This window comes from Onychostoma macrolepis, chromosome 14, assembly GCF_012432095.1.
Source record: "Onychostoma macrolepis isolate SWU-2019 chromosome 14, ASM1243209v1, whole genome shotgun sequence".
NCBI classification, from domain to species: domain Eukaryota; kingdom Metazoa; phylum Chordata; class Actinopteri; order Cypriniformes; family Cyprinidae; genus Onychostoma; species Onychostoma macrolepis.
In genome coordinates, this window is record NC_081168.1 from 9,229,439 (window position 1) to 9,256,710 (window position 27,272).

General features: G+C 39.9%; 2 protein-coding genes across 12 annotated transcripts in view; one reads left to right on the forward strand and one right to left on the reverse strand.

The window, feature by feature from the left end:
• xpnpep2 (X-prolyl aminopeptidase (aminopeptidase P) 2, membrane-bound) overlaps positions 1 to 27,212 on the reverse strand; it is an 87,817-nt gene extending 60,605 nt beyond the window's left edge. For 7 of the 10 annotated variants that reach the window (XM_058797166.1, XM_058797164.1, XM_058797163.1 and 4 more), the window contains exon 1: positions 2,269 to 2,385. The gene's annotated coding sequence lies outside the window, so the exon portion shown is untranslated. Of the gene's footprint in view, positions 1 to 2,268; positions 2,386 to 17,876; positions 18,016 to 25,748 lie in introns of those variants that run through there. The other 3 variants (XM_058797165.1, XM_058797161.1, XM_058797167.1) reach the window with 3 other exon arrangements.
• On the forward strand, positions 2,754 to 25,756 carry apln (apelin). Of its 2 annotated transcripts, XM_058797182.1 has the most exons (3): positions 2,770 to 3,184; positions 17,898 to 18,070; positions 22,824 to 25,756. In XM_058797182.1, exons 1-2 carry the CDS (start codon positions 3,118 to 3,120, stop codon positions 18,062 to 18,064), a joined length of 234 nt encoding a protein of 77 aa, XP_058653165.1. In that variant the 5' UTR covers positions 2,770 to 3,117; the 3' UTR covers positions 18,065 to 18,070; positions 22,824 to 25,756. The 2 variants fall into 2 exon arrangements, with proteins under 2 accessions (XP_058653166.1, XP_058653165.1); XM_058797183.1 differs by lacking the exon at positions 22,824 to 25,756 and having other exon boundaries at positions 2,754 to 3,184; positions 17,898 to 18,098.
• Positions 27,213 to 27,272: the final 60 nt, after the last annotated feature.

The window sequence follows — 27,272 nt, forward strand, 5'->3', positions numbered from 1 at the left end:
CTCTATTGAAATGACAGTGACCCTAAACTGTCATCCCATGTTAGCCATGTTAGCGCGCTCTCACTGATGGGCCGGATAACCTGGATTATGGAGACAGCTGCTGCTGAGTCACGCAACAGTGGAGCCAGTGTTCACTGGAGATAATTGGCTGGTCCAGGGTAAATAATGAGCTAGAAATTAACAACTGTCTGCATAGCCACAAATCCTCTGCAATAAATTTCCATGAAAGCAACTCATGGCTCCAGAAAAAAAAATAATTGCACATTAGTAAAGAAATTACTGGGGGAAAAAAAAAAAAATCAACCCCTTATCTACAGTACGAGAACTGCATGGTTTGTTCATATTGAATAGCCATGGCTGGGTAGACAAGATTATGGGATGAAAGTTTAATCCATTGACCTGATGTTTGATATGGGGAATGTGTGTATATTTCAGTATTTCACTAATTAAGCTTCACTGCCAAAACTAGCTAAACATTACAGAACTTTAAGTAGTTTTTGGCTTTTCAATGTTTACAGGCCTGGAAAACAATACTCACTATATGATGGTGTGCTTCAGTAGCCCGACTATTTTAAACCAGCAGATCCCTCAACAGCATTAACAAACATCCGCCCGCATTTATTCAGGTACTGTGTTTGATGCCTGGACTAAACACAGATACAATTAAGAGGCGGATAACAAACAGGAAGAACATTAATCAAGAATGCAGGCGAATCACAAGGTAAACATTTCATGTCATAAGTTGCCATTTATAGCTTCGGATGAAAAAACACCTGTTGATTTTTCCGTATTGATAGATATCACTAAACATGAGTGGGCGTCAGCTTAGTTTTCTATGACCCAGACTGAATTCAATGTAACTGGGAGGAAAAACATTCTTCACTATTAATAAATCGTTAAATCAGGAAGTTTCGGATGATGAACGGCATCGGCACGTGAAAGCGGGAGCTGACTGGCAGCATGCATGGCATTCCTACCCTCAAAGCGCTTCCTGTAAACATCCAAGTACTTCCTGTTAGGTCAGACGCGCCTGTTTGTGTCATGAATATGTCTAATAACAAAGCAATGTTATTAGACCTTAATTTGCAGCTCTGAATTTAAAATGGGAAACAGCATATGCAAGGTACTTAAAATGTCACAACACACAAAGAGGATTAAAAGTAATTTGGTGCAATTTTTGGGGGGCTTTACAACCACACTTAAGTCATGCATCCTCTTATGTATCTTTCTTCAGCATTACAACATGCCATTCATTCTCTACTGGAAATTAGTTACATTTTGTAAATTTATGTTTGCCTTGTGTTAATTCTTACATTAATCTTCTCATTAAAATGCCTAAATCGACTGAGGCATGTTTGAGCAGATACCAGCCATACATAAAACCTGGACAGTGTTCTTCAACAAATTATCTCCTGGCTAAAATTAGTTCGCTGGAGGATAAGCACCTTCAGACTTTGCATTGGACAGTACCAGATGAGAGGATTACTTCACAAAGAGCGAAGGCTTTAAGTGGACCATGCTAAAATGGAAGGCGCTCATGTTGTTAGGTCTGAAGAGGGTGTTACAGAAATGCTTGCCTGGGGCAGATGACCACCGAAAACAATTCCACATGCAGCCACGGTCCCACAAATGAGAATTTAAGACAGCAAAATTCAGGTTGCCTTGAGAAGCCACCTCATTTGTTTAAAATGTATTTCATTCCTAAATAAGCATCAGTGGAATTTAGACTACAGCATCTTCAGGCTCTTGGAAATGAAAAGATCATTCAACAGTGGTATTAATTGTTTGATCAAAATATTTTTAACACAAAGTATTTTGAATCATTATATTTAGTCTTGAAAGACACAGAATGACGCATTATGAACACTGAGCTAGTAATGAGAAGATATTTTTGTAACAAAACCATATGGCTGGCATCTTGATTAAAACAATTCTGACAACATTACAGCACATAATACGTTCATCCGTCCTCAACTGCCCCAGTCCCTTGGCCTCTAGCTACATTTGTATTTAATTCTCTTAGTGACTGGATTATGGGAATGTCCATCTGGGCGTTGAGGAAGAAGAGGGTGGGCCATAAACAGTTTAAATTGTGGTAGATTAATGGCACCAGAGTTTGTAAATACAAATACAAATGAAAACAAATATTTCAAGCAAAAAACAAAACTAATGGAATAAGCTTATAATACACATCAACTTCACATGCATGTAATTCACAGACAATATAAGAAATGTTTTATCGCTCCAAGGCTTTTTCATATCACTCACCATTCAATATGAGAAAGGAACCCTTCCTGTTTATTGGACAACGAAAATTCGTGCAGTACCCAGTGTACCTCTGCTCAGATTTTCATCAGGCCTTTTGTTCTTGCAGAGAATGGAAATCTATACACAGAGCAAAACAAATGACTCAGAATCAGCAAATCAAAGAAAACACTGAAAGAACTGATAAGTTTTCCTCTATCACACACAAAATAGACAGAAAATGTGCCACCCAGTTTATGGAAGTGAACTGTGTGGGTCTGTTCAACTCGTCAGTGTGTATATGAGGAGATGTTTAAGAAAAGAAAACCATCTTTCCTTCATGTGATGTTGTTTCCTGACACGCACCACCTAAACAATTTTGAGAAGGGTATCTGTTTGGCTAATTTCAGAAAGCTGCCCTCTTCCTATCTCTCTCTTTCTCTCTCTCTCTCTCTCTCAGTGGGAGGGTTAATGATGATTGTGGAGGGGGGGAAGCCCCCTTTTCCTTGACCCCCAGAGTCAGGGATACATAAGCAAGATGAGGGACTTGGGCTCCTTATCCAAGACAAACTGACTCTCTTCACACTCATTCTACCGGACTTCCAATTCACAAAAGAGAAACGCGCACATCACGGCAGGAGAACTCTGACAGAAACCTGCCCTCAATCTCAGCGGCTCTGTCACACACTTGCACACAGATATACAAACACATTCAGCCACACACACAGACACACGCGCACACTGAAGAGCAAACAGTCTCTCTCTTTCTCTCTCGCTCTTGCTCACCCACTCTCCTCTCCCTCCCATCCACACACGCACACCACTACAGTATATCAGCTAGCGACTGGCAGGGAAACGGAGGGGAGAGCAGAAATGAATGTGAAGATCTTGACGCTGGTGATTGTGCTGGTGGTTTCTCTGCTGTGTTCAGCCAGTGCTGGTAAGTCGGGAGCGTGACGGCTGTTGCCCGGAGCCTCCCCGTGTTTATCTTTTTCTCTCTGCTGTTAGCCTTGGGCTTGGGAACGGGAATGGGCAGCTGTAGTTGATCAGTTACCCAGCATGGTTAGCCTTCTGGGGCTGGGGAGAGGAGGGAAACGGCACCTGGCTGCGCGCTGTACTGCACTGCAGAGGTTTGGCTTGTTATTGTGCCCGTTTAATGAAGTTAATTGTGCCATTAGTGAATTACTTGCCGACTTTACCGTGACATATGTAGGAAAATAACGGTGATGGTTATGATGCTGATGATTCTTCCTGGTGTCATGTAACGCTTGGCTTTCTAGGATTATGTACTCCTGGATGTCGTAAATGTAAGGTGTATGTCTATACGGTATTGTGGTGCATGTAATGAGGTGTTAAAAACAGCAGATGGTTGTATAATTTGAATTTCACAGTGAAAACGTCAATATTATCTCTTTAAAGGTGTATTTGATTCTTTTTCTTTTGGGCTGTGCCACATCACGGATGAATTCTCAAGCTACATAGATAAGAGTTCCTATGATTTATTCCAAAAACAATCTGCTATTGTATTATGTAATTCGTGCTCAAACACCATGGCTTTTTTCATCTGCCTCTACAATAAAACCTATTATGAAGGATGTCACACAAGTCTCAAAGCTCTGACCGAGAGCTCGAGTCAGGTGACCAGTGGCCACCCTGCAGATGTGATGCAGGTAACAGGCTCGTGTTAAAAAACAACTGTGGCCCTTGTGTAAACGCTCGCATCTCTCTAAAGTCCGACTGCTGGGAAGCATGTGTGTTTGAAGGGTGGCTAGCGGCTACTCTGCGTATCAAACGGCCCCTTACGCCCTGCATTTCCACACACGTTTGTTACGGAGACGCTGCTATTTTGGTCTCTGCACGAGTAAATGGGAAGCAATTACCTAGCATTACGGTCAGTGTCGTTTTTCACTCTCCCTGCATGTGTGTGGAGTCTGAGCCTGATCCTCGGAAGGACGGGATCAGGCTCAGTAGCTACGGCTACTAACGTCTGATCCGGGTCAGAATGCCTGCTTGTCGTTATTAGTAGTATTATCTCCATCATGAGATGGAGGTGAGGGAGCCGTGGGGAGCCGGAGCTGCGCGCTGTCGCGGGAAGGTGTTGGAAGCGGCTCGGTGTGTAGGCAGCGGGTGTGAAGCCTTTCATCTTCAGACAAACGCTTTTCCAGTACACTGGGAGATTGCTGGAAATTGGCATCCGTCTCAACCGTATGATGGGGGTGATCTATGCACTGCTTTTTCTCAGGTTGAAAGAGGGTGGGGATGCGGAGGAGAAGTCATGGTGCAACAGGCGACAACGGCTTCGCTACCGCATGCATTGAGTGTCACCCAGCAGAACGGCTGCGGCCCTGCTAATCTCGTCTGCGCATACCTCAATCTGCTCGCCTTGTAATGGGCTTCCCCTCAAGAATGGGCAAATCTCTAGCGCATTGAGCCGTCCATAATTCATCCTGAAAGCAATCTGTCTTCCACTCTCAAGCCTGGTATGTAAACACTTCATATTGTGGAAACAGTTCAGCCACTCTGAGTTGTCAGTCCGAGTCCGGTATCGACGCATCATCTTTCAAAGTCACGGAAGCGCGGGATGAATCCTTTCAAAAATACAGTCTCGAGAGCACACAAGCACGCACAGAAGTCCTGATATGGTGTAATTTTAGCTACTTGGTTTGTCCTCTGCGTCCAGGTGAGGGTGTGGAGATCAGATCTCGGGCTTTATCTGTTTGAAATCAGCTTTTTGGAAAAGGGCGATTTCATGCAAGCTGTCAACAACGCTATTATTCGCTATTAAACTTTGAAGTAGCGTTAGAGATCTTGCACGGGCTTGTTGCTCGCCGTGCGTCCTGGGTCGGCGTGAGACCCCGGCAAAACAAATATAAGGCTCATTAGGAAATCTTCAGCCACACAATGTTTCTTTTTAGAAGAAAAGAGGGGAAAGAGCAGGATATTTTGTGAAATAACACTAGTGGCTCTGTGCTAACAGCATGCAGGAAGCATTAAATCATAATTCCATGCGTCCACCTAATGTGAAGAAGGTGTTTGCGGTTATGCACTTGATTATAGGGGCCGTGGAGAGTACACAAACAGCCAAACTTTTCCAGATGTCCAGTGATAACATGATAATCGTATCCGAACAGCATGAAGGAGATGAGCGCTACAGAAAGGTCATTACAGGATTATGGAGAATCATTCAGCGGTGCTTTGAGGCATGATAGGTTTTTGGCTGAGTTCCTCTCTTTCAAAAGCATGCACGCACACACAAACAGAGGGTCAGTGACTCAGATCTATTTTATGTCTAACCTGGATATCCTCTATGGTTTCACTGTAAGGACTGCAGCGTAATTTGTCAGAGACTGTAACACAGAGGGATGTGCAAATAAACCGCAAACAAGAATTTAATGTGATGTACCAATATGGATCTACTCACCCTCATGTCGTTCCAAACTCACATAACTTTTTTCTACATGACTACAAATGGAAAATGTTGGATGTTCATGCTGCTTTTTTAATGCGATGAAAGTGAGAAGGTGATCAAACTACAAAAACAAACACAAAGCACCATGAATTTATTAGAACAGTAATAGTAATATCGTAATATACTAATAACAGTAATGAGTTTTCTGCTGCATTTCAAGTGTTCTGAAGCCTAGTTCAGTATGAAAAAAAGACTAAAATCAAATGTATTTACAAAAAATCTGCCAATTCATTTTAAATGAATATGTGCATATATGTCATGTTTACATATGAACAAACATGAAAGAGTTGTGGAAGAGGAGAAGATTATCAGTGAATATTAAATTTTTTAATATCATTTGGCATCAGAAGACTTATATATATATATATATATATATATATATATAGTCACTCCACTCTTTTAATACCTCCATAGCGCTTTTTGTTGTTTTTGGCACTTCCATTGGAAGAGTGTGAATACTCTCAAAACTCACTAAACTTCTCCTTTTGAAGCATTCATGTATCTCAAACAGTTGAGCATGGCGCTAGCAACACCAGTGTCATAGGTTTGATTCCCAGGGACTGCATGAACTGATGAAAGTTGCTTTGGATTAAACTGACTGCCAAATTAATAAATGTAAATGTTTCAAGTAAGAAAGAAAATCAAAAAAGTTTGGAACTGAAGACATGAAGGTGGTATGAAGTTGATCTATGCTCTGTGTACATTTAATATAAAGTAATAATTGTTCAGTTACATTGTATTAGATTTTTTTTTTAAATACATAATTCCATTTCAAACAGATCAAGCAAAGTGTCATCTGCACTCTCTGCCAACTTGTTGCACCCTTTTATAAATACTTCAGAAATATCTGCCTGGAGCTGTGGAAGTGGTTATTTTTTCCAGCTACACGGCTTGGCAGAGCAGAACCAATAAAACAGTGCCCTTTATAAAACAGAGTCCATTTTCTGAGCTCTATTATAACTCATGTGGTAAAGACATGGGGTAACCTTTGAGAAAAGCTCCCCAGTGGTGTTACGGTGGATGTCTTGACATGTGTGATTGCTATAGGCCAGCATAACACAATTCAGAGAACTCTGAATAAATCAGATCACCTCCACCATCAGACTTAAACAGATGCAGAGGAGAAATCCTGAAGGGTGCTGATGGAGGAGAAAGAAAAGAAAAAAGCAATTGTACAGCCTTCTGATGTGGCGAGGAACACAGCCGCTAAAATATTAAAAGGTCTTTAAAACTTCACAGCTGGTGGTCTTCCCGCATTTGCAGGTGGAAAAATGCAGGGAATATAAAGGGCCTGGTGCCAAAATTGCTTCAAATGGATGCTTTCTAACTACTCTCTCTCAGAACCACACTTCTGCATCTGGCTTAGCACCCACAAGCAAGCTGACGAACCATTAGCTAGGCCCCTTCCACTAAACATCAGAAAACATATCCCCTAAACACCCCCAAAATCTCCCTCTCTTTCCCCAACTTTTTAATTAAAGCCAGATACACCGAACGCCTCGATGCGTCCACAGGGGCCCGATATTAACCTGATTTATGGCTCCCTTTTCAAATATTAAATGTTACATTTATTGTGGTTGCTGATCAGATATGATCAGAGTGGACATTTTTATGAACAGCGAGGCAAAATGCTGTATAAATATTTCAAGTCGGCAAATAAATGTGCTTTAATTATTTTCATGCTCAATTTGGAGCGCAAGGAATGAAAAACACAATTGCAGCACACAGGCCTGGTTTTGTCCGTATTTAACCACAGAAGAATAGCGCATTGTTGTTTGTACTTCTATCGTGAGCTTTCCCAGATTATTTCAGAAGTATATCACATCAAACCATTAGCTTGATTTAAGGCTTCTGCTGCTGCATTAAATCTGTTCAGAAACACAGAGCCGGGTTATGATTGCTCTGAGCGGTACGGATGTGAGAAACTGACTGGACTGTTTATGAGACGTGTTTGAGAGTTTTTGGAACACTTTACTGATGCCCCCACTGGGACTACCCATAATTCCAAGCCTTGAGGTACAAGATATCTGTGTTATGCCTTCAATTTCATTGCTCTAAATATTATACCGCCAACACAAGCCCAAGCCTCAATGTGTTCTCTGATCTCTGTAATACAGGGCCATGCACATTAAATGTAACATCTCTGTACATATTTTCCTTATAAAGAAATTATTATGAACTATTCTGATAAGTATACTGAACATTTGAATGTCATCCAGACACTGCATATCTGATACAGTAAGAAATTTGTTTTTAAAATGTCCAGAAGGAACACTTCAAAACTGAAAGATATTAGGTGTCAAAGCAAATCTTAGCATGCTTTATTATTTCCTGTCTTTCAGTATAGAACGGATGAGGTATATGCATGATAGTTGATATCATATCCACAAAACATACTATTGCGTTGACGAATAAGTCTTTATGTTTGTTAAACTAGCATGTAGAAATTGGAACCGGATTCTGTAAATACATATACAATTCAGACAGAGAGTTTACTCAAAGATTGTGAAGCTTTACATTTAATCTTATTCGGGTTAAACAGTGTGGTTAATATACCAACATACATAAACAAAAAAGGTAAATGAACTGTCAGTAATTAAAAACGGCCTGTAACTTGACCCACAAAGATACTGTGAGAACCAGGGCAAATTTTCTAAAACAAAAACACTCCATCACGCAACACAAGCAGCCATTCACATCTGAGCTGTTAATCACGCACCATCAGTCAGTTCTCGTCCACATGACACATATGTATCTTTTCATGACTGATTGTTTGGTGTGATCTCAGCTGGAAATATCCCAGCATGCACCGGTTGACAGTCATTTCAGTATCCCGGCACTGGGCCTGAAGCAGGAGAATTGAAGCTACGTCGTCACACATCCACTTTAAAGACAGTATGCATGCGGGCTCACAGCTGACAGCACAATAGTAAGGGGTGGATGTGGTTCATTACCGATTAGAGAGCCCTTGAAAATAGACTGCCGGAGAATCCCGTCGCTAAAGAGCTAGCGTTTTCTTGATGATTACCAACATGCTGAGTTTGAGCCCATCACTGCTGACGAGAATATTCGGTTCTCGATCACCGCCGAGGCAAATCCTCTTTGAGACGGCATGCTGTTTTTCCCTGGAAGCCAATTCAGAAGAAATCACACTTAAGATGCTTTGCATGATCGGCTCTCTTGATTTTCTTGTACTTAAAGGTCCAACCTGCAGTAACCTCTACCCAGCGATTCACCCCTACCAGTCTTGAAGAGCTGGTGCGAGAGCTTGAGCAAGTCTTAATCAGCCTTCTCCCCTTTTTTTCATCTTTTCTCTTTCTCTCAACACATCATTAGCAGTCAAGGCAGCAGCCGTAGCGCTTTGAACCTGCAGCTCTCTGATCATTCGGAACCGGGCCATTTCTAACCACATTATTATAGCTTAGCACTAATTTGGGTCATATGTAGTTTGCTTGCAAGGCTGCACACCATCTGAGAGTGTCAGAAACGATCAGAGAACAGTACGGTGACAAGAAGCTACAGTCACTTTTATCAGAGCACCGCTCTTATTTTCAGTAATGGAGCTCAACGTGGAGGTGTGGGAAAGTCTGTGAACTTTTCATGCGATTTTGTTCCTCTGCGAAGTTGCAGAACACAATGCACGCCTTCATTTCCTCCTGCAAGCCGCGTGCTATCACAGCAGCACAATGCTGAATATCAAACAGCCCCCGTTGCAATGGAGTACAATGCAAATGACGGCTGATCTGATGGACAGGGAAAGGGTTAAGAAATCTTACTGCCTACCTCACTCTAATAATGGACCTATGCTGAAATTTGTAAACTGGGAAACCTGATCCATTCCTGCTAACAGTGTCATTCTCTTGCTCCTCAGTGAGTGCCTTTCACAGCGGCTGCCATGGAAACGTGGTTTGAGAGCACGTTAGAGATTGGTACCAGTTTATGCCAAGGCCCTGTGCTACTGGTAGGCATGCGATAAGCAGCGCAGCGACTCCAGGCTTCAAAAGGCCAGGCTGCTGATTTCAGACACCGCTCTGGGAGTCCTACTGGCTTCTTTAACTTCATTTCCATATCAGAAGTAGTATATTTAGGGACATAATAGCACACTGTTAGGAAATTTTGTGTAACAGGGTCTTATTTATGAGCTAGGCAAGTGATTCATACTGGGGTTTCATGCTAATTAACGTGTCTCATTCTAGGCATAATGCTCATGATCAAGTGTGACTAGCTAAAGGATAGTCTTAGCGGGCATCAAATTGGCATGCCTGCGTGTGTGGCGGAGAAAAAAGCTGCTAAGTGTGGCGCTCTCTCTCTCTTATTTCATTGAATGAATGTCCTCTGAGACTGGGGATCACGCCTCTGACGTCACATACCGTCAGCTATGGTTACACCCCCATGGGACTCCACGCCTCTTCTCGCACATATGCAAGGCAAAACAAAGCATCGACAGTCACGCACATGCACATTCATTCACTAAATTCTTTTGGGAATTATTTGACCTGAATGGAAATTATTAGAATGCAGTGTTTACTCACACACAGCATAAAAGCCACACCTTTCTGTGTGCAATTTCATACATAAGATGAAAAGGATTCATGTGCAGCCAAGCATTAATGAGAACATTTACATGCATATCAAAATCAGAAATCAGCTCATTATAAATACCAGGCAACAAAATGTGTTTAAATTAAACTTAAAAGATACGAGTAGAATACAACTGGGCCAACGGATAAATACTGTATCAGACCAGCCTGATCTTGTTAGGATTTATAGATACTGGTATCTAATGTTTTCACATAATATTTTGTATGTCTGGACATTTTGTACACACCTAAAACATAAAAATATGTACATATACCCATCTTTACAAATCCTTTTTATTTTTAGTATGCATGCGGGCTCACAGCTGACAGCACAATAGTAAGGGTGGATGTGGTTCATTACCGATTAGAGAGCCCTTGAAAATAGACTGCCGGAGAATCCGTCGCTAAAGAGCTAGCGTTTTCTTGATGATTACCAACATGCTGAGTTTGAGCCCATCACTGCTGACGAGAATATTCGGTTCTCGATCACCGCCGAGGCAAATCCTCTTTGAGACGGCATGCTGTTTTTCCCTGGAAGCCAATTCAGAAGAAATCACACTTAAGATGCTTTGCATGATCGGCTCTCTTGATTTTCTTGTACTTAAAGGTCCAACCTGCAGTAACCTCTACCCAGCGATTCACCCCTACCAGTCTTGAAGAGCTGGTGCGAGAGCTTGAGCAAGTCTTAATCAGCCTTCTCCCCTTTTTTTCATCTTTTCTCTTTCTCTCAACACATCATTAGCAGTCAAGGCAGCAGCCGTAGCGCTTTGAACCTGCAGCTCTCTGATCATTCGGAACCGGGCCATTTCTAACCACATTATTATAGCTTAGCACTAATTTGGGTCATATGTAGTTTGCTTGCAAGGCTGCACACCATCTGAGAGTGTCAGAAACGATCAGAGAACAGTACGGTGACAAGAAGCTACAGTCACTTTTATCAGAGCACCGCTCTTATTTTCAGTAATGGAGCTCAACGTGGAGGTGTGGGAAAGTCTGTGAACTTTTCATGCGATTTTGTTCCTCTGCGAAGTTGCAGAACACAATGCACGCCTTCATTTCCTCCTGCAAGCCGCGTGCTATCACAGCAGCACAATGCTGAATATCAAACAGCCCCCGTTGCAATGGAGTACAATGCAAATGACGGCTGATCTGATGGACAGGGAAAGGGTTAAGAAATCTTACTGCCTACCTCACTCTAATAATGGACCTATGCTGAAATTTGTAAACTGGGAAACCTGATCCATTCCTGCTAACAGTGTCATTCTCTTGCTCCTCAGTGAGTGCCTTTCACAGCGGCTGCCATGGAAACGTGGTTTGAGAGCACGTTAGAGATTGGTACCAGTTTATGCCAAGGCCCTGTGCTACTGGTAGGCATGCGATAAGCAGCGCAGCGACTCCAGGCTTCAAAAGGCCAGGCTGCTGATTTCAGACACCGCTCTGGGAGTCCTACTGGCTTCTTTAACTTCATTTCCATATCAGAAGTAGTATATTTAGGGACATAATAGCACACTGTTAGGAAATTTTGTGTAACAGGGTCTTATTTATGAGCTAGGCAAGTGATTCATACTGGGGTTTCATGCTAATTAACGTGTCTCATTCTAGGCATAATGCTCATGATCAAGTGTGACTAGCTAAAGGATAGTCTTAGCGGGCATCAAATTGGCATGCCTGCGTGTGTGGCGGAGAAAAAAGCTGCTAAGTGTGGCGCTCTCTCTCTCTTATTTCATTGAATGAATGTCCTCTGAGACTGGGGATCACGCCTCTGACGTCACATACCGTCAGCTATGGTTACACCCCCATGGGACTCCACGCCTCTTCTCGCACATATGCAAGGCAAAACAAAGCATCGACAGTCACGCACATGCACATTCATTCACTAAATTCTTTTGGGAATTATTTGACCTGAATGGAAATTATTAGAATGCAGTGTTTACTCACACACAGCATAAAAGCCACACCTTTCTGTGTGCAATTTCATACATAAGATGAAAAGGATTCATGTGCAGCCAAGCATTAATGAGAACATTTACATGCATATCAAAATCAGAAATCAGCTCATTATAAATACCAGGCAACAAAATGTGTTTAAATTAAACTTAAAAAGATACGAGTAGAATACAACTGGGCCAACGGATAAATACTGTATCAGACCAGCCTGATCTTGTTAGGATTTATAGATACTGGTATCTAATGTTTTCACATAATATTTTGTATGTCTGGACATTTTGTACACACCTAAAACATAAAAAATATGTACATATACCCATCTTTACAAATCCTTTTTATTTTTATTATAAATATATTTACATTGCAATTACATACACTACCGTTGTAGTGGATGCGGTAAATTGTGGATGAGCTAAGGAAGCAAAGACTTAGACATTGTTACAAAAGATTTCTTTTTCAAATAAGTGCAGTTTTGAACTTTTATTCATCAAAGAATCCTGAAAATATGGTGTCCACAAAAAATATAAAGCAGTACAACTGAATATATTAATTAAAAATATTTTAAAATAGAAAATTGTTATTTTAAATTACAATATTTCACAATATTAGTCTTTTATTGTATAAATCTTACCAACCCCAAAACTTTGAATGGTAGGAGATATTTTTGACTTGACTGATAATAAAATAAAAAAAATAAAATGTAATATTCAATTAATTCTATTTTACGATTTGTAAACATTTGAACATCTCTGCTGTTGTTCATTCATAAAATGCATTCTAGCAGTTGTCAGTATGTAAATAATACACTTCACTGTCTATGCAAACATACAAAACTGCATGTGTGCCAGAACCACATTTTATAGGAACAGCTACATAAACCAGTTAATACATCACCCTACACATTGACTGCTTTTAAGTGTAAGACGCCTGTAAGCGCAATCAAAGTCTTCTAAAGGCCTGTTAACTTTCTACTTTTGAATTACAGTATGAACAGGATCCTCTGTTCAGACTGTACAGATTCTCACACTAAAGCCACACACAAAACCTCATTAGCTTCAGACTGCTATTAAAAACAAAAGATAAGACAATACACAAACCTCCATAACACTCTGTGTCACCTTTGACTTATGATGTGGCTGTGTTGCTGGTATCCATTATGCATGTTTGTGGAGCCGCCTTTACAAGAGCTGTTATGACTGCAGTCTCATGCTGTGGAGAGAGTGAGGCTGGATGTCTGACAAACACATAGGCACGATCCACAATAAATAGATAGGGTGCGTCAAGGAGAATATTCTGTAAACAATGACAAATAAATCAATATTCCTGTATAATGTTGCACAAACAAACTAACCAAGCAAGACGGTTTTGATTCGCATAGACGGAGCAATTATAATACACATTGACTGGTCATTGCATTTGGATGATTTAAGATGGGTGGTGGTGGAGGTGCTAGAAGGGCAAATGTATAAGCAGAGATAATGCATGTAGTACAACCAGCCATAAATAAGGGTTGCCCTCTCCTCACCTGGTTCTGCTTTGCGTGTAAGTAGATCTAATCTCTCACTTCCTGGAGTAGCGAGTAAAAGATTAGATCCATCTGGTGCCCCATGCTTAAAGGTCTTCCGACTAGCCGAAACTTTGTATCTGTTGGAAGTCACGGTTCTTTATTTGTCGTGTTGTGTGTTTGTACAGGGAGTGTATTGTAATTTAGGCCAGTCCGAGACATTCGGTAAACCATTCATCAGATTGTGCTCGGCCCTTTATAAACGTTGCCTACCCTGGGCCTCTCTCTCCCTGTCAGGAAAGTGCAGGGTGATGGATAACTCTCTCGGCTAAGAGGCAGCCCTGGGATTTACAGGGACACACTATCAGACACAAGGTGTCCAGCGGAGGCTAGGCACGGCGAGGCAGTCGTGTTAAAAAGTCAACATAATGGATAGCACCCAAGGAGTGTGGTACTAGAGGATGAGATGGCAACAATCTGGCTATTTATCATTAGCCTGGAGGAAAGCTGACCAAACTGGACACCTCCTGTCATGCCACCATCTCTGTGGAAGCAAACTGTGGTCAGCATTTCAGTGTTGCCAGAATTCTCACTTTATTAAACATTAATTGACTAAATGCCTCCCAAAGTCATACTTAAAGGGATAGTTCACCTAAAAAGGACAAAAGCAAAATTACAACATAGGCTGATTAAAAACGTGCCTATAACTCCCCAAAAAAAAAAAAAAAAAAAACCTTACCTAAACATACAATTCACTGCAGTTTCACGGCATTTTCACACAAATTATGAATACATGGACAGATTATTACCTGCTAAATTTTATGTTATAACCTCAAAACACTTTTACCATGCGTGATTGTTAAACTAATACATTTTGACATTTGCATCACATAACAAGCTCCACATGTATGGCTTTTCTGAAGTAGTAAACTTGCTCAGTAGCTCACCTAGTAAAGTGCACACTGCACTAGGGTACAGGTCCTGTGAAACACGAGTTGCAATAAGAGCTCAAAGACTTGCCGAAGCACGCTAAAATGGTATGGTTGCTGCAGCAAATGTGTTTTAATGGCACGTTTGCTTTTGTTAACTCCATTGGTTAAGTTTAGTGTAGGTGGTACTTTATATGATGTACAATATATGTACAATAACCACCAACTAACGGCCAGATTCATGGTCATCTGTTTCAAAGAATATTTCAAAGCAGTTTTAGCACCACTTACTTGAACATTTAACTTTGTCTATGAAAGTGCCAAACGAGCAAGAAGGAACATGACAATATTTTGCAGAAATGTCACCAGGGTTTACACTCACCTTTCCTCTGTGGAACAGAATATAATATTTAAAAAAACAAAACAGTTTTTTTCTATACAATGAAAGTCAAAACAACACCCCGTTGTCTTTCATTGAATGGTAAAATAATTAAAAATAACCACCTGTGTTCCACAGAAAAGAATTATCATATTTGGATGAACTATCCCTTTAAGGGTTCGAGGTCTTCAAATAAGACTCTTGGTATCGTGAGAAACATCTATTGGAATATTACTTCCTAACTTGCTTGTCATTAGATGGTGAACCTGGAAGAAATTATGCCGGTGAGAAGGAGGCCCACTATCAGCACAATCAGATCTAATGCAATAAGGAGGCTAGAGCGTTTTCATCCCCGAGTGGGTCTGGTAAACAAGCAGCAAGTTAGGGGAAGATCCCATCAGCATATGCCATCTATTATAGTATATCCACGGTTATTGCTCTTGTCACTTTGTATTCGCCACAGCGTGGAAAGATACAGCCCGCAGAGTAACAAGGAGCTACGTAGATTGAGAAGAAGCCAAGAGTCGTAAAACAGACAATGAAGTGATTCTGAGTGCTTAAAATAGACCTCCCTCTTCATCGGTCCAACGCATGTCTTGAGTTAATTCATAAACGCTGTTCTCATCACTACCAAAGATTATTTTTAGCAGCCTTCTTCTTGTTTGTGGCCTAGGATGACAGTTTTCTGAGAGATTTGCTCCCCTCAAAGCTAAGCGGGCAGCAAATGCTGCCTGTCAGATGGTGATGGCAGGAAACAACATAACTGTGTCATTACGGAGAGGTTTATGACAGACGCCGATAGAAGAGCTGCAGTGATGTGCTGTGTTCAGCTCAGCCAGGTGTAATTACAGCCTCTTCTGCCTGCCTGGCCAAAAACATTGTCTTTTTGCCCCCTCAGAGAGATTTCAAGACTATTCCTCATGCTAGGTGAACAATATGTTGGGTTGAGTGATTATGGCACTGGAAAGGCAAAAACGACTTCTCAAAGCTGATCCTGAGTGTTTTAAAGGGGAAATTTTTAATCACATGGAGCCTTTTTACATGTTAAACCCTTCAGATTATATATATATAAAAAAAAAAACTGAATGCAGACAGAATGTGTAAACTTGTTTCATTCATTTCTGGAGAAATAACAGGAGGATAATACTCGGATTAGCAGGCCTGGAGGAAAGATGGGTTTTAGCATGGTTTCCGTCTTTCATGAGACACTGAAATATGCAATGAAGTCTTTCTGTGGTGCAAATGAATTAGTCCACTGTTCGGCGAATTAGTCTGCTGTGAACGTGTAATGTGTCAGCTAAAGGCGATTAGTTTGTAAATGTAATTTGAGCTGTCAGGAATTTAAAAATATAGTTTGAGGATATTTGACTCATAAGCAGACTTACAGGCAACGTGTTTAGCCTCACGTTGTCCAGTCACTACACACTGTATGATTTCAAGGCTGTATGATTAGCAACTCAAATCATACGGGGTTAGCTGCTTGTTGTGAATTAAAAACAGATGGTCATGAAGAGAAGACAAGAAAACTGCACTTATTTGTACAAACCAGATATCTAGAAGGTCTAGTATCAAGCTCATTCTCACAGTAAATTTTTTGTTTAATTCACAACAATTGCTTGTGATATGATATATTCCAACAAAAAAAAAGCTGTTCCCTGTAGACTTCTTAATATAGGTTGTCTGTCACTCCCCACGGAGATGTTAGGAATGTCTTGACCCAATGAGAGTAATCTCATTCAAGTTCTTGCAGGGAAAAGGTTAATGGGATTCTCTGTTTACTCTGTAGGATAGGCATTTGTTGAGCTCTCACTGAAAGATTCCTTTTTTTAAGACATTTCTGACGGCGTTTTTTTGCATGCGTTGGAGTTAAAGACAAACATAGATGAAAAGGTTAAGACAGAAAGACGTATGCATAAAAGGAAGATGAATTTAGAAGAACCGTATGAATAATCTTCATGTGCTTCAGCGGAAAGAGGATAGCATGGTACGTGTATAGTGAGGAATGAAGGATTGCAGAGCAGTGGCCTGAAACGGAAAACATAACTGATGATTGATCAAACACGTTTAACCCATTCATCCCCTTCTATAATGTAGGAAAAGACAGATCTAATTGATTCTAGCTTCTGTCATTAGGAAGACTGGGAACTTTCCAATGGAAAGACATCCAATCCCTACGATGCACTCAAACAAAACACCCTCAGAAAGCCAATTCAAGATCAGTGACATCAGATAGTGCTGCGCAGATCAAGGTCTCCCCAAAACCTCCCAGAATGTTTGCTCTCTCCGGAGGACTTTGTTTGATTTTTCTAAGGAGGTGAGAGGTTAGGGACGCACTGATGTGGATCAAGCTGTGGATATGAGACGGGCTTAAAGGATCTACTCACACTTATTGAGAGATGACTGGAAACATCTGAGCACACTCACAATCGAGCAGTGTAGTGCACACAGACAAAATATGTGCCCAGGACAAGTGTCTCCCCAGTGATCTTGAGACAGGCACTTCTCACATGATTTGTATGTAAACAGTGTGTGTGACTGTGCTAAGATTCTTGGTAGTTGTTGGTGCAATAAATGATTTTACTGATGTTTCTTAAAAGGTGAAATGTGTATTTTTTACTTATCCTATCTCAAATTAATATTCAGTATAAATTATTTATGTTTAAATATTTTGTTTTATATCAACTTAAACTGTAAGACAATGGCTCAGCCAATGGTGTGATTTTGGGGGCGGGGTTGTTTGGAAACACTGTTTTTTGCAATTCAGTTACACACTTCACCTTTAACCAAAGTGAATATTTTATGTTAGGTTTCACAATTCACATACCCTCTTTCTGTTGTTTCGCAGGTCCGATGGCCTCCACCGAGCATAGCAAAGAGCTGGAGGAGGTGGGCAGCATGAGGACTCCTTTGCGGCAAAATTCCGCTCGAGCCGGCCGGAGCCAAAGACCTTCTGGCTGGAGGAGGAGACGCCCTCGACCCCGCCTCTCCCATAAGGGGCCCATGCCATTTTAGAGCAAGGTCAGTTTGACATTATCAACGCAATAGCCTGAAAGCAAAAATAAGAGCCCATCATAATATAAGTAACTAATATGAGGGGGGAAATACAATAATCTAATCAAATTTTAATTTATAAATGGACCTAGATAGGCCTTGAGGGAAGCAGCACCTGTCTCAATTTCTGAAGTTTCGTTGAGTGCATATTGAGAAAGGCTGGGAATTCTGGAGAATAACATGTGGAAACGGAGACTGTGATTGACAGAAACCTGCTTGCTCATTCACTTCTTCCATGAATTATAGATTACTACCGGCACAGAAAAACTGCATGTCTTTATGAAATTACTGGACTTTAGACTACTGGCTTTTGTGGTCCCAATCTCCTCCAGCAGATTTACAAAACCCATACAGAGTGGAATATAATACATTGTCAATGTTATATAATATCCAAGTCAACATGATTCCGTTATCCTAATAATGCCAATTAAATTCCCTATCCAAAGATAATACTCGTGAATCTCATTTGAACCTCTTCAGCTTGTTTTTTCACATAAAAACGATATTTAACTTAATGTCTAGATAAACAATTGCTCAGGCAAGCACTTTAATCTTTTTGTCTAATAAGTGTTTTCTCTTTCTACAAACATTGTCTCCATGAAATTTCCAGTGATGTAGCACCAAAGCCTTAATTTATTTGCTCTATTAAAGAAACATTCAAGTTACAATGTCAATAAATAAAAGAGAACTGTATCTGACAGATCCTATCAGCACATTTACATTTTATTACTTATAGTCTTTGCACTAAAATGCTGACACAGTTTTGTGGTTAAAAAAAAGAAAGAAAGGAAGAATGGAAAAAAATAAATAAATAAAATAAAAATCTGTGGATGGCAGAGAGACTCATTCACAGCTTTTTTTTTTTTTTACAGTCCGCACAGTAAGATGTCTGAACAGAGTAAAATGTCCCTACATGAGGCCACAACACAAGTCTCGCCATAAATTAACCTCATAAGACCGGAATCCATCGAGAAGGACAAGTCAGCTCTTTATGGCATAGTTAATCATGAGACATGAGAGCAATAAAAAGTGAGAAATCCCAAATCCACCACAGTTTTACAATCTATAGCGAATTACATTTTTTCCCTCTTGGCAAACAATTCCTATTCATATACTTCATCAATCCAAGGGAAAACACATCCACAGACGTAGACACAAAGAGCAAGGTCTATGCATGTACTCCCATCCTGACCAATAAAACGCACAGATCCTTTGAGTGAGTTGGGCAGTCAATGCTTGTTTTGATCCCCAGCATACTGGTAGCACAATGAGGGGAGCTGCAGGAAGTTGTGTAGCTCCATTAAATGGAACGGCTCAGTGACTCACAATGTAGAGTCCACAAACAGCACTTCAATCCCCAACAAGACGAAGATTTCTCTTTCATTCGGCTCCTTCTTCAGCTCCCTTCATGCCGTACGAGGGTTCAAAGTTCACGTCTTTTAGCGCATTCACCCACATTCCTTTGGGCCCAGTCTGTTAAACCAGTCCATTTGAGGCAACTAATGTGCCAATCAAGCCTGTGGTACCAAACCCCCCAAAAATTATTTTAATCCACTCACAGTTCATTATTTCCAAAATCTGATACGTTTACATTTATATTCATTTCCTTGACAGACATTTTATCGCTAAAGAGAACATGTTGTGATAATTACTGTATGACACAGTACAGTAAATCAGTCCATGGCCCAGATGGGGCTCCCACTAAAGTGTTTGACCTGCATCTGGCTAGTGTACAACATCTCACATTTTGTGCAGTGTGAGAAACGTAGCTTCACACTTCATCATCTATGGCTAAAACGGGGCACAGACTGACCGGGGCAATTAACTCTCCTCAAGGGCTGATAACAGACAGAGAACCACTGAACAAGGCCACAGTGGAGGCACTTGAAAGGCTTTCTCACTTTTTTCATAATACTGCACCACCTTGCCTGCAGATGAGAAGGATGTCTTCGTTAAAAGCTTGACCAACTGCATCTTTTCGTACAAGAATACAAAGGAAATCATTGCTAGTGTAGAATCGCGAACTTACAAGTTAACACCAAGGGGACGACTTGGAATTAGTCTGACTTGTATGAATAAGTGTTGATAAAAACATTCTAGAAAAAAATTAAATACTATCTTGACAGTTTCCTTAAAGGAATATACAGAGTTCACAGTTGAACAAAAATTTTAACTCATACGCAGACTTACAGGCAACGTGTTTAGCCTCATGTCATCCAGTCACTACACATTCTGTATGATTTCAAGGCTGTAAGATTAGCAACTCAAATCGCTGATAAGATGTAAAAACTGTAACTTGAATGCAATGTAAGTCGCAATGTAAGTCGCTTTGGATAAAAGCGTCTGCTAAATGCATAAATGTAAATGTAAATGTAAAAATCGTATGGCATTAGCTGCTTGTTGAGAATTAAAAACAGAACATTTTGTCATCATTTACTCACCCTCATGCCGTTCCAAACCTGTACTTACTTTCTTATGCTGAACATAAAAGAAGATATTTTGAACAATTTTGAAGAACCAAACAGTTCACGGTCCCCACAGACTTCCATAATAGGGAAATAAATACTATGGAAGTCAATGGGGACCATCAACTGTTTGATTACCAGCATTACTCAAAATATCTTCAGCATAAGAAAGAAACTGATACAGGTTTGGAATACAGGCATCAGTAAATGATGACACAATTTTCATTTTTGAATGAACTATTACTTTAAGCTCAGTCAACAGCATTTATGACAATTTTTGTTTTTTTTAAAGGAAAGAGTAAATAGTGATGGGGCCAATTTTTGAAGAATTTAAAACTATTAATTTTTCTGTTAAAACTTGTGCGTTATTTAAGCTTAAATTAACTTGCCATTTTTATGATCATTTAATGATTCTAGTCACATTGTCCTGGCAATAAACTGTCGTTAAGTTGTACATACAGAAATAGCAAACAAATTTCTTTTTTCACACTGAAATCTTGTTAACACACATACTGTTTACGTCTTTTGGTTATACCATTAAAACACTGAGTATATTAGCATTTACAGATTGGCCCTATTTACTTCAGTTGTAAATACTCACTGTAATGTTTATATTTATTTTTAAACAAAAGAAGGAAAAAGTCATTTTTGTGGTAAATGAACATTATGCCACAAGTGCTGTTGACTGAGCTTAACTTGCCTGTACATGACCGACCAGTCTAACTAAACAACATGTTGGACAAGGCTTCCTCATTGCGAATGCTCTAGCAAGTAAACTGAAAAGGAGGTTAAAAGCTCAGCTGAAGATTATGAGAACTGAAGGTTGTGGTAATGGAACACAAGCAACACAAGAATGAACAACCCGTTACAAGATCCAGATGCCACAACATATAAGAGGAACAGCACATGTTGAGGGACCTCCTCTTCAAAGACTTCCTAGCACAAAGGCCCTGCACTGCAGAGAGCTAGAAATTGGAAATCTGCCTCATTCAGTACCAAGGGGCACACTGGATGATTAGAAAGCAACTGCCTGAGACAAAGTTCCTCTTTTAAAGTGCCTGCAGCTCGCTGTTGTTGGTATATTCTGACAATTGACATGATGTCATACAGCACAAACAAATAAACATGAGTTACAAACGAAACATGGTTTAGATAAGAATCTCTGTTGCTGCACTGTACATGACTCAAATGCACCACTATGCAGGTGTAAGAAGAAAAGTAAAAGATGGTTCTTATCGTTCAATGGGCACTGTTGTACTGGAAGAATGAAGCTCATTGATATCTAAAGCTATCTGAAATCTTTGTGAAGTCATGAAACAAACACTAAAAGATGACTTCACTGGTTTACATAGATTCCTTGCTCAAAGTAAAGCGTAAGAACAGAATTCTAGTGTTGCGCTCTAAATGCATAAATCATATCAGTTTATAAAAGCAGAATCCTAATCATCATGGAATCTCATAAGTGACAGACTTGACGCTGCAAATCATTTCGGCAGTTTTGCATTAGCATTTTGCTGAACTAAAAGTGTGATAGCTTAAAGGGATAGTTCAGCCAAAAATGTAAATTCTATCATTTACTCACCCTCATATTGTTCCAAATCTGTAAAACCTTTTTTGTTTTCTGGAACATTAATAGATATTTTAAAGAATGTTGGTAACCAATTGTCAGTTCCTATCGATTTCCATTATATGGACAAAAAATACAATAGAAGTCAATGGGAACCAAAACTTTTTGGTTACCAATATTCTTCAAAATATCTTTTTTTTTTGTGTTCCACAAAAGTAAGAAATGCATACAGTTTTGGAACACCATGAGGGTAAATAAATCATGACTGAATTTTCATTTTTGGGTGGACTATAGTATAGGACACAAATATTTTGCTAGCAATTTTGTAGTTTACCAAAAAACAAAATTTATGTCAGCCTTTAATCATTCCAAGCCTGCACGGTGTTGTAGATATTTTAAAATATATCTCAGTTTTTTTTCTCTCAAAAAAACACTGAAAGTCAATGGGGTCCAATGTTGGTGTTGTAGTTTTTAATCTGAATGCACAATTATGATCCATAATGTAACCTGTAATATCTACTCTGATGTTTTTTAATGACCTTTAGGATTATTAAAAATTGAATGACTTGCTTTTTTTTTTAGCTGTTGTGTTCAGTACCCACTACCTGTGCTAAGTAGTAAAACTACAGAAAAACACTGTTGGTTCCTGCATTGTACCTTATTCATGTGTCTTTTCTTTTGTCCACAGGCACAGCTTAGAGTGCCCTCCCCCTTGGTTCTGATTTCTATGCTCTTCCTTTGCCTTGGGGGGCCTTGCAACAAGGGGCCTTTGCTAGCCCAGCCTGAAGAGTGATGTCCATAGCACCTGCTGGTTCTTCAAGCAACTCTTCTTCTGTCCACAAAAAAACCAGGACAAGCCACTCACCCTCAGCTCTACGAAGAATTGTGGGCCGGGAATGGGGGTGGGGGGTATTGAGCTATCAGATTCTGTCTCTCTCTGTCTGTCTCTCTCCTCCTGTGGTTTTCCTCATTTGCTTTCTAGAGCCCTTTCATGGCCACACTTTGCATGATGTGTGAGCAGTGGGGAGCCTGGTCTAAACAGTTATAGTCCGAAAGCGTCAGTTTCTTCTCCGAGGTGTGCTAGTCCCATTCTCTCCAGTGTGAAGGTGACCACAACGCTTTGTCCCATTGCTACGTGTTGGCAACTCTTGGCTTATAAATGGCGTTTATGAGGGAAGAAAGTGGCAGGGAATCTAAAGTAAAGGCACAAATGCTCAGGCCCATTATGGCCAGGTCAGCAACGTTAATGTTTTACATCTTACACAATTTAACACCTACCTACAGCAAAAATTGGCCAGTTTGCTTAATAACGGCATCACTGAGTGCATTTACATGACAAACTGCTCACAAATGCAATTATCAAAAATGGTTTCTCGTAAAATCTTGACCAAAAAAATAGTTCTTAATGAGATAAATTCAATTTAACTCATCAAGTTTTGTATGTATCCAAAATGTATGCACATTGTATAAGCATCCAGAATGCTGATTGTAATGTAAATGCAATCAATGTTATCGGGTTCAGTTATAATTACTGATTACATAATTACCTCTAAATATGTTGAATGACTATATAATTCATTGGCACATCTATTTAAAACAGCTTGATTACATCTCATAGCGCTGTCCAATGGTCATTATGCATCATCCTACCAATGAGCCTAAGAGTTGTCAGCCATCTGAAGCTTAAGGATAAAGCCCCAGTGTCTCATTATCAAAATCACACTCCACTTCCATGAGCGTGAGATCATCGTCCTGAGCCCTCTTCTCCTCCCCCATGACACACGCTGCTTTACAGCAGAGATACATGACTGTTAACTGGCCAGGGTGATCTGCTTCAGACGGCGGACCATCTCTCCTTTTAATGAAGTGCCAAATAGCAAATCTACTCCACAGCGCTGCCAGGAGAAGAAAAGTAAACATGTTACCTCTTATCTTAGGGGAAGCATAACATCTAACCATATGTACGCATTTTGCCATTTGTTTGAACATCCAATGTAAAGGCAACGGTAGCATGGTTTCAAGACATTAGACCAAAAAAAAAATAACAAAAAGAAATTCTTACAGATCTGATGATTTTTCCCCTTGACCGGATTCTTTGACAGAACTCTATGCCTTTATTTAACATCATACTGGAAATGATTTCTCATTCTTTTGTTGTTATTTTTGTTATATTTCAGTTCATTTCTCAGGGTGCTGTGACACAAGCCTGTATGGTCTATATTACATGCATTTATTTAAGAAACACACATTATTTGTATTCACACCATTTAGCTTCATGCTTATGTATCCACCACTTTTTAGCTACATATTCAGACTACGTTTTTACAAGTCATTATTGTTTTCTCCCCATTGGGAGCAGTTGCCTTTTGAGTTTGAGCCTCTTTGGCACAGGTGGCCACAGCCTGGTTATTAAACCCCATTGCTAATCGGTTTTAGATTGGAATCACTAAAAATCTCTGTCAAGTCTGATAGAACTCACAAGACAAATTGGCATAGAATGACCACACCACCTTAGCGTTCAACTGATTTATGATGTAATAATCTATAAAAATGAGCAACCCTTGACTTAGGCATCATTAAACCTTTCAGTAAGACACAAATTATGAGGCCGAGATGAGAGGCTTTTATGAGACAGTTAGCTACACTCATAATTCCGACGCTTAATTAGACATTGCAGCAAGTTATTGCAAATTAGCATTTGAGTCCCTGCCCCATTTCCTGTTCGGCGTTTCTCTGTGGTTACGAAAAAAGAGAGTCGTCACGTATATCCACAAACATCAGCTCTTCATAAGAGAGTGCCTAAAAACCTACATTAGTAAAACACCCAGCCAAGCTCACCTCGATTAAAAATGTATAGAATCTTAGGGCACTGTGAATACTAATAATTCCAGTCACGCCATGATTATTTTATACCCTCTCAGACAGAGATGTGGATTTCATTAACGCTTTCTCAGAACGATAGTACTCCCGAGAGCTCTGCTTCATGGATCAGTAGGTCAGAACGCAGAGAAGATCCAAGTTTGGGCGGATGAGTTGCAGTACACTTCATCTGAAGTGTCTGTTAGAGGTGCAGAGTAATGCCTGTATCCATACTGTTGTTCATGAATGTATCTTCACCATCCTCACCAGAGCTGAGCTGAGGGCCGTCGAGCAGTGTTTCAGTTCAGTTCAAGCCTTGAATCTTGAAAAACTAGCCCGTCACTGCTACATACGACAACCAATTCCCCCCTTCCCACCGATGGAGATGGTTATCGTTTCATCAAACATCCAAAGACAAATAAGACAAAATCCAAAGCTTGCTATAGCAGAGACCCCTATCAATCACTTGGCTTTTCTCCAACACCTCTCTGTATGGACATGCAAGGCTGCACTTTTGCAATTCCATTATGCTGCTGGAAAAGTAAATCCTGAAAACAAGTCTTTTGGCATGTAATGGTTTTCCAGTGTCTTGTGACAATTAAATTGACTAATTCTTGTCTAGCTGGTTGTCCAAAGCCTACTTTTCGATAGAGTGTGGAAAGCTGTATTTTATTTTTGTGTGTATGGTCGTATAAAAGTGTAGAAAGTATAGTCTGCTGCACAATATGTCGTGGACACAAAAGAGCTTTCTCACCCTCCTCTGCCGTCAAACCTGGGCCGTCGTCCCCGTCAGCACATCAGGTTAATGGAGCTTACGGTGTCAAGAGAACAAGCATGTCCAGACTCAAAACTGAAATGGCAAACACACACATTATTCTTACAGAGCACAAATCACTTTCTATAAATGGTTTTTTCTCTCACATGAGAAACTCATTCTTACTCGATCACGTGTTTCTGCCCATCATAAGTCCTATGCACTTGTACGCACGTTCCACATAGTCATTCAGAGGTCTTTAGTTTAAGTACAGACCTTTGCATGGGAGAAAGGGATCCGGAAGCTGTTTTGTATGTTAAAAACAGAGCTGTGACGATTGATGCGTTCCCCTCGGGTCTTAATCGACGTATAAAAGCAACGGATTCAATACAAAACTCCTCTTTGCCCTTGTGATTCATTGCAAGACATTCATTAGCAGACACTGTTATGGTTTCATATTTGACACAGAAAGAGAAAACGCCCATTTGGCCACTTGTTTTCCATTAGCTCGTCACGGTGCATGTAAAATGCGGTAACAAGATCGAGTAACTGAAATCCAATCCCAACAGTTCACAAATGTTCACCAACTGGTTGGGACGCTAAGAATGATCTGATTATTCTGTTGCTTCGAAGAAGACTTCACACCCATAAAGAGCTCTAACCTCTATCCAAAACATGCATCCATACTCATGGCCTGTTTGTTCAGCACACTCATCCATTTCAATTCTCAAAATCTGTAGTCAGGCCTGGCATTTCAACAGTATTAGTGGGCCACAAGAAAAGCAGCATAACGGCAAGGTATTATTCCTCCTCTTTATTCCTGTTGGAGGTGTGTGCTCATCAAACTCACCCGGCCAAATGTACAGTCCCTGTCTCTGTTTTGATGTTGAACTGGGCAAAAACAAATGAATAAATAAATGAATTAAACAAGTGTATCAGAAATGGTTGAAATACTGTGTACATATTTGAACTTTTGGTTTCTAATTTATAAAAGATAAGCTTTAGCTCTTGGAGTACTTTTTTTTTTTTCCTTTCATGCGTAGCTTTGTGTTTTTATTTTCTATTTCTGTAAAGTGTGTAAATATATCTTTATGATAATAAGTAATATTAAAAAATCTTATTTTAAGAAACAAGTGTGAGTTTGTCCTTTTTCTTAAAAAAAGCTACAAAAAAAATGTGTCATTCATAATTGTTTATGTTGAAAAAGATACATTTTCTACCCCATTATGATATTAACGATAAGCTAAATTATTATGATCTAGTTACTACTGATGGTTTGATAACCATATAGGTCACTTCAGAAATCTTGATTGGATAGACAATAAATAAAAAATAAAATTCTGTTATTTTCGCACCCTCATACATGTGTAGGACTTTCTTCTTTGGGACACAAAAGAATACAGTCTGAAACATGAAAATACATTATAGCCCATTGTAGTTTTGTACCATATTTACGCTCACTGTATTGACTGAAACATTCTTCAATAAAAAGAACAAATGAATTATCATAATTATGACATAAAG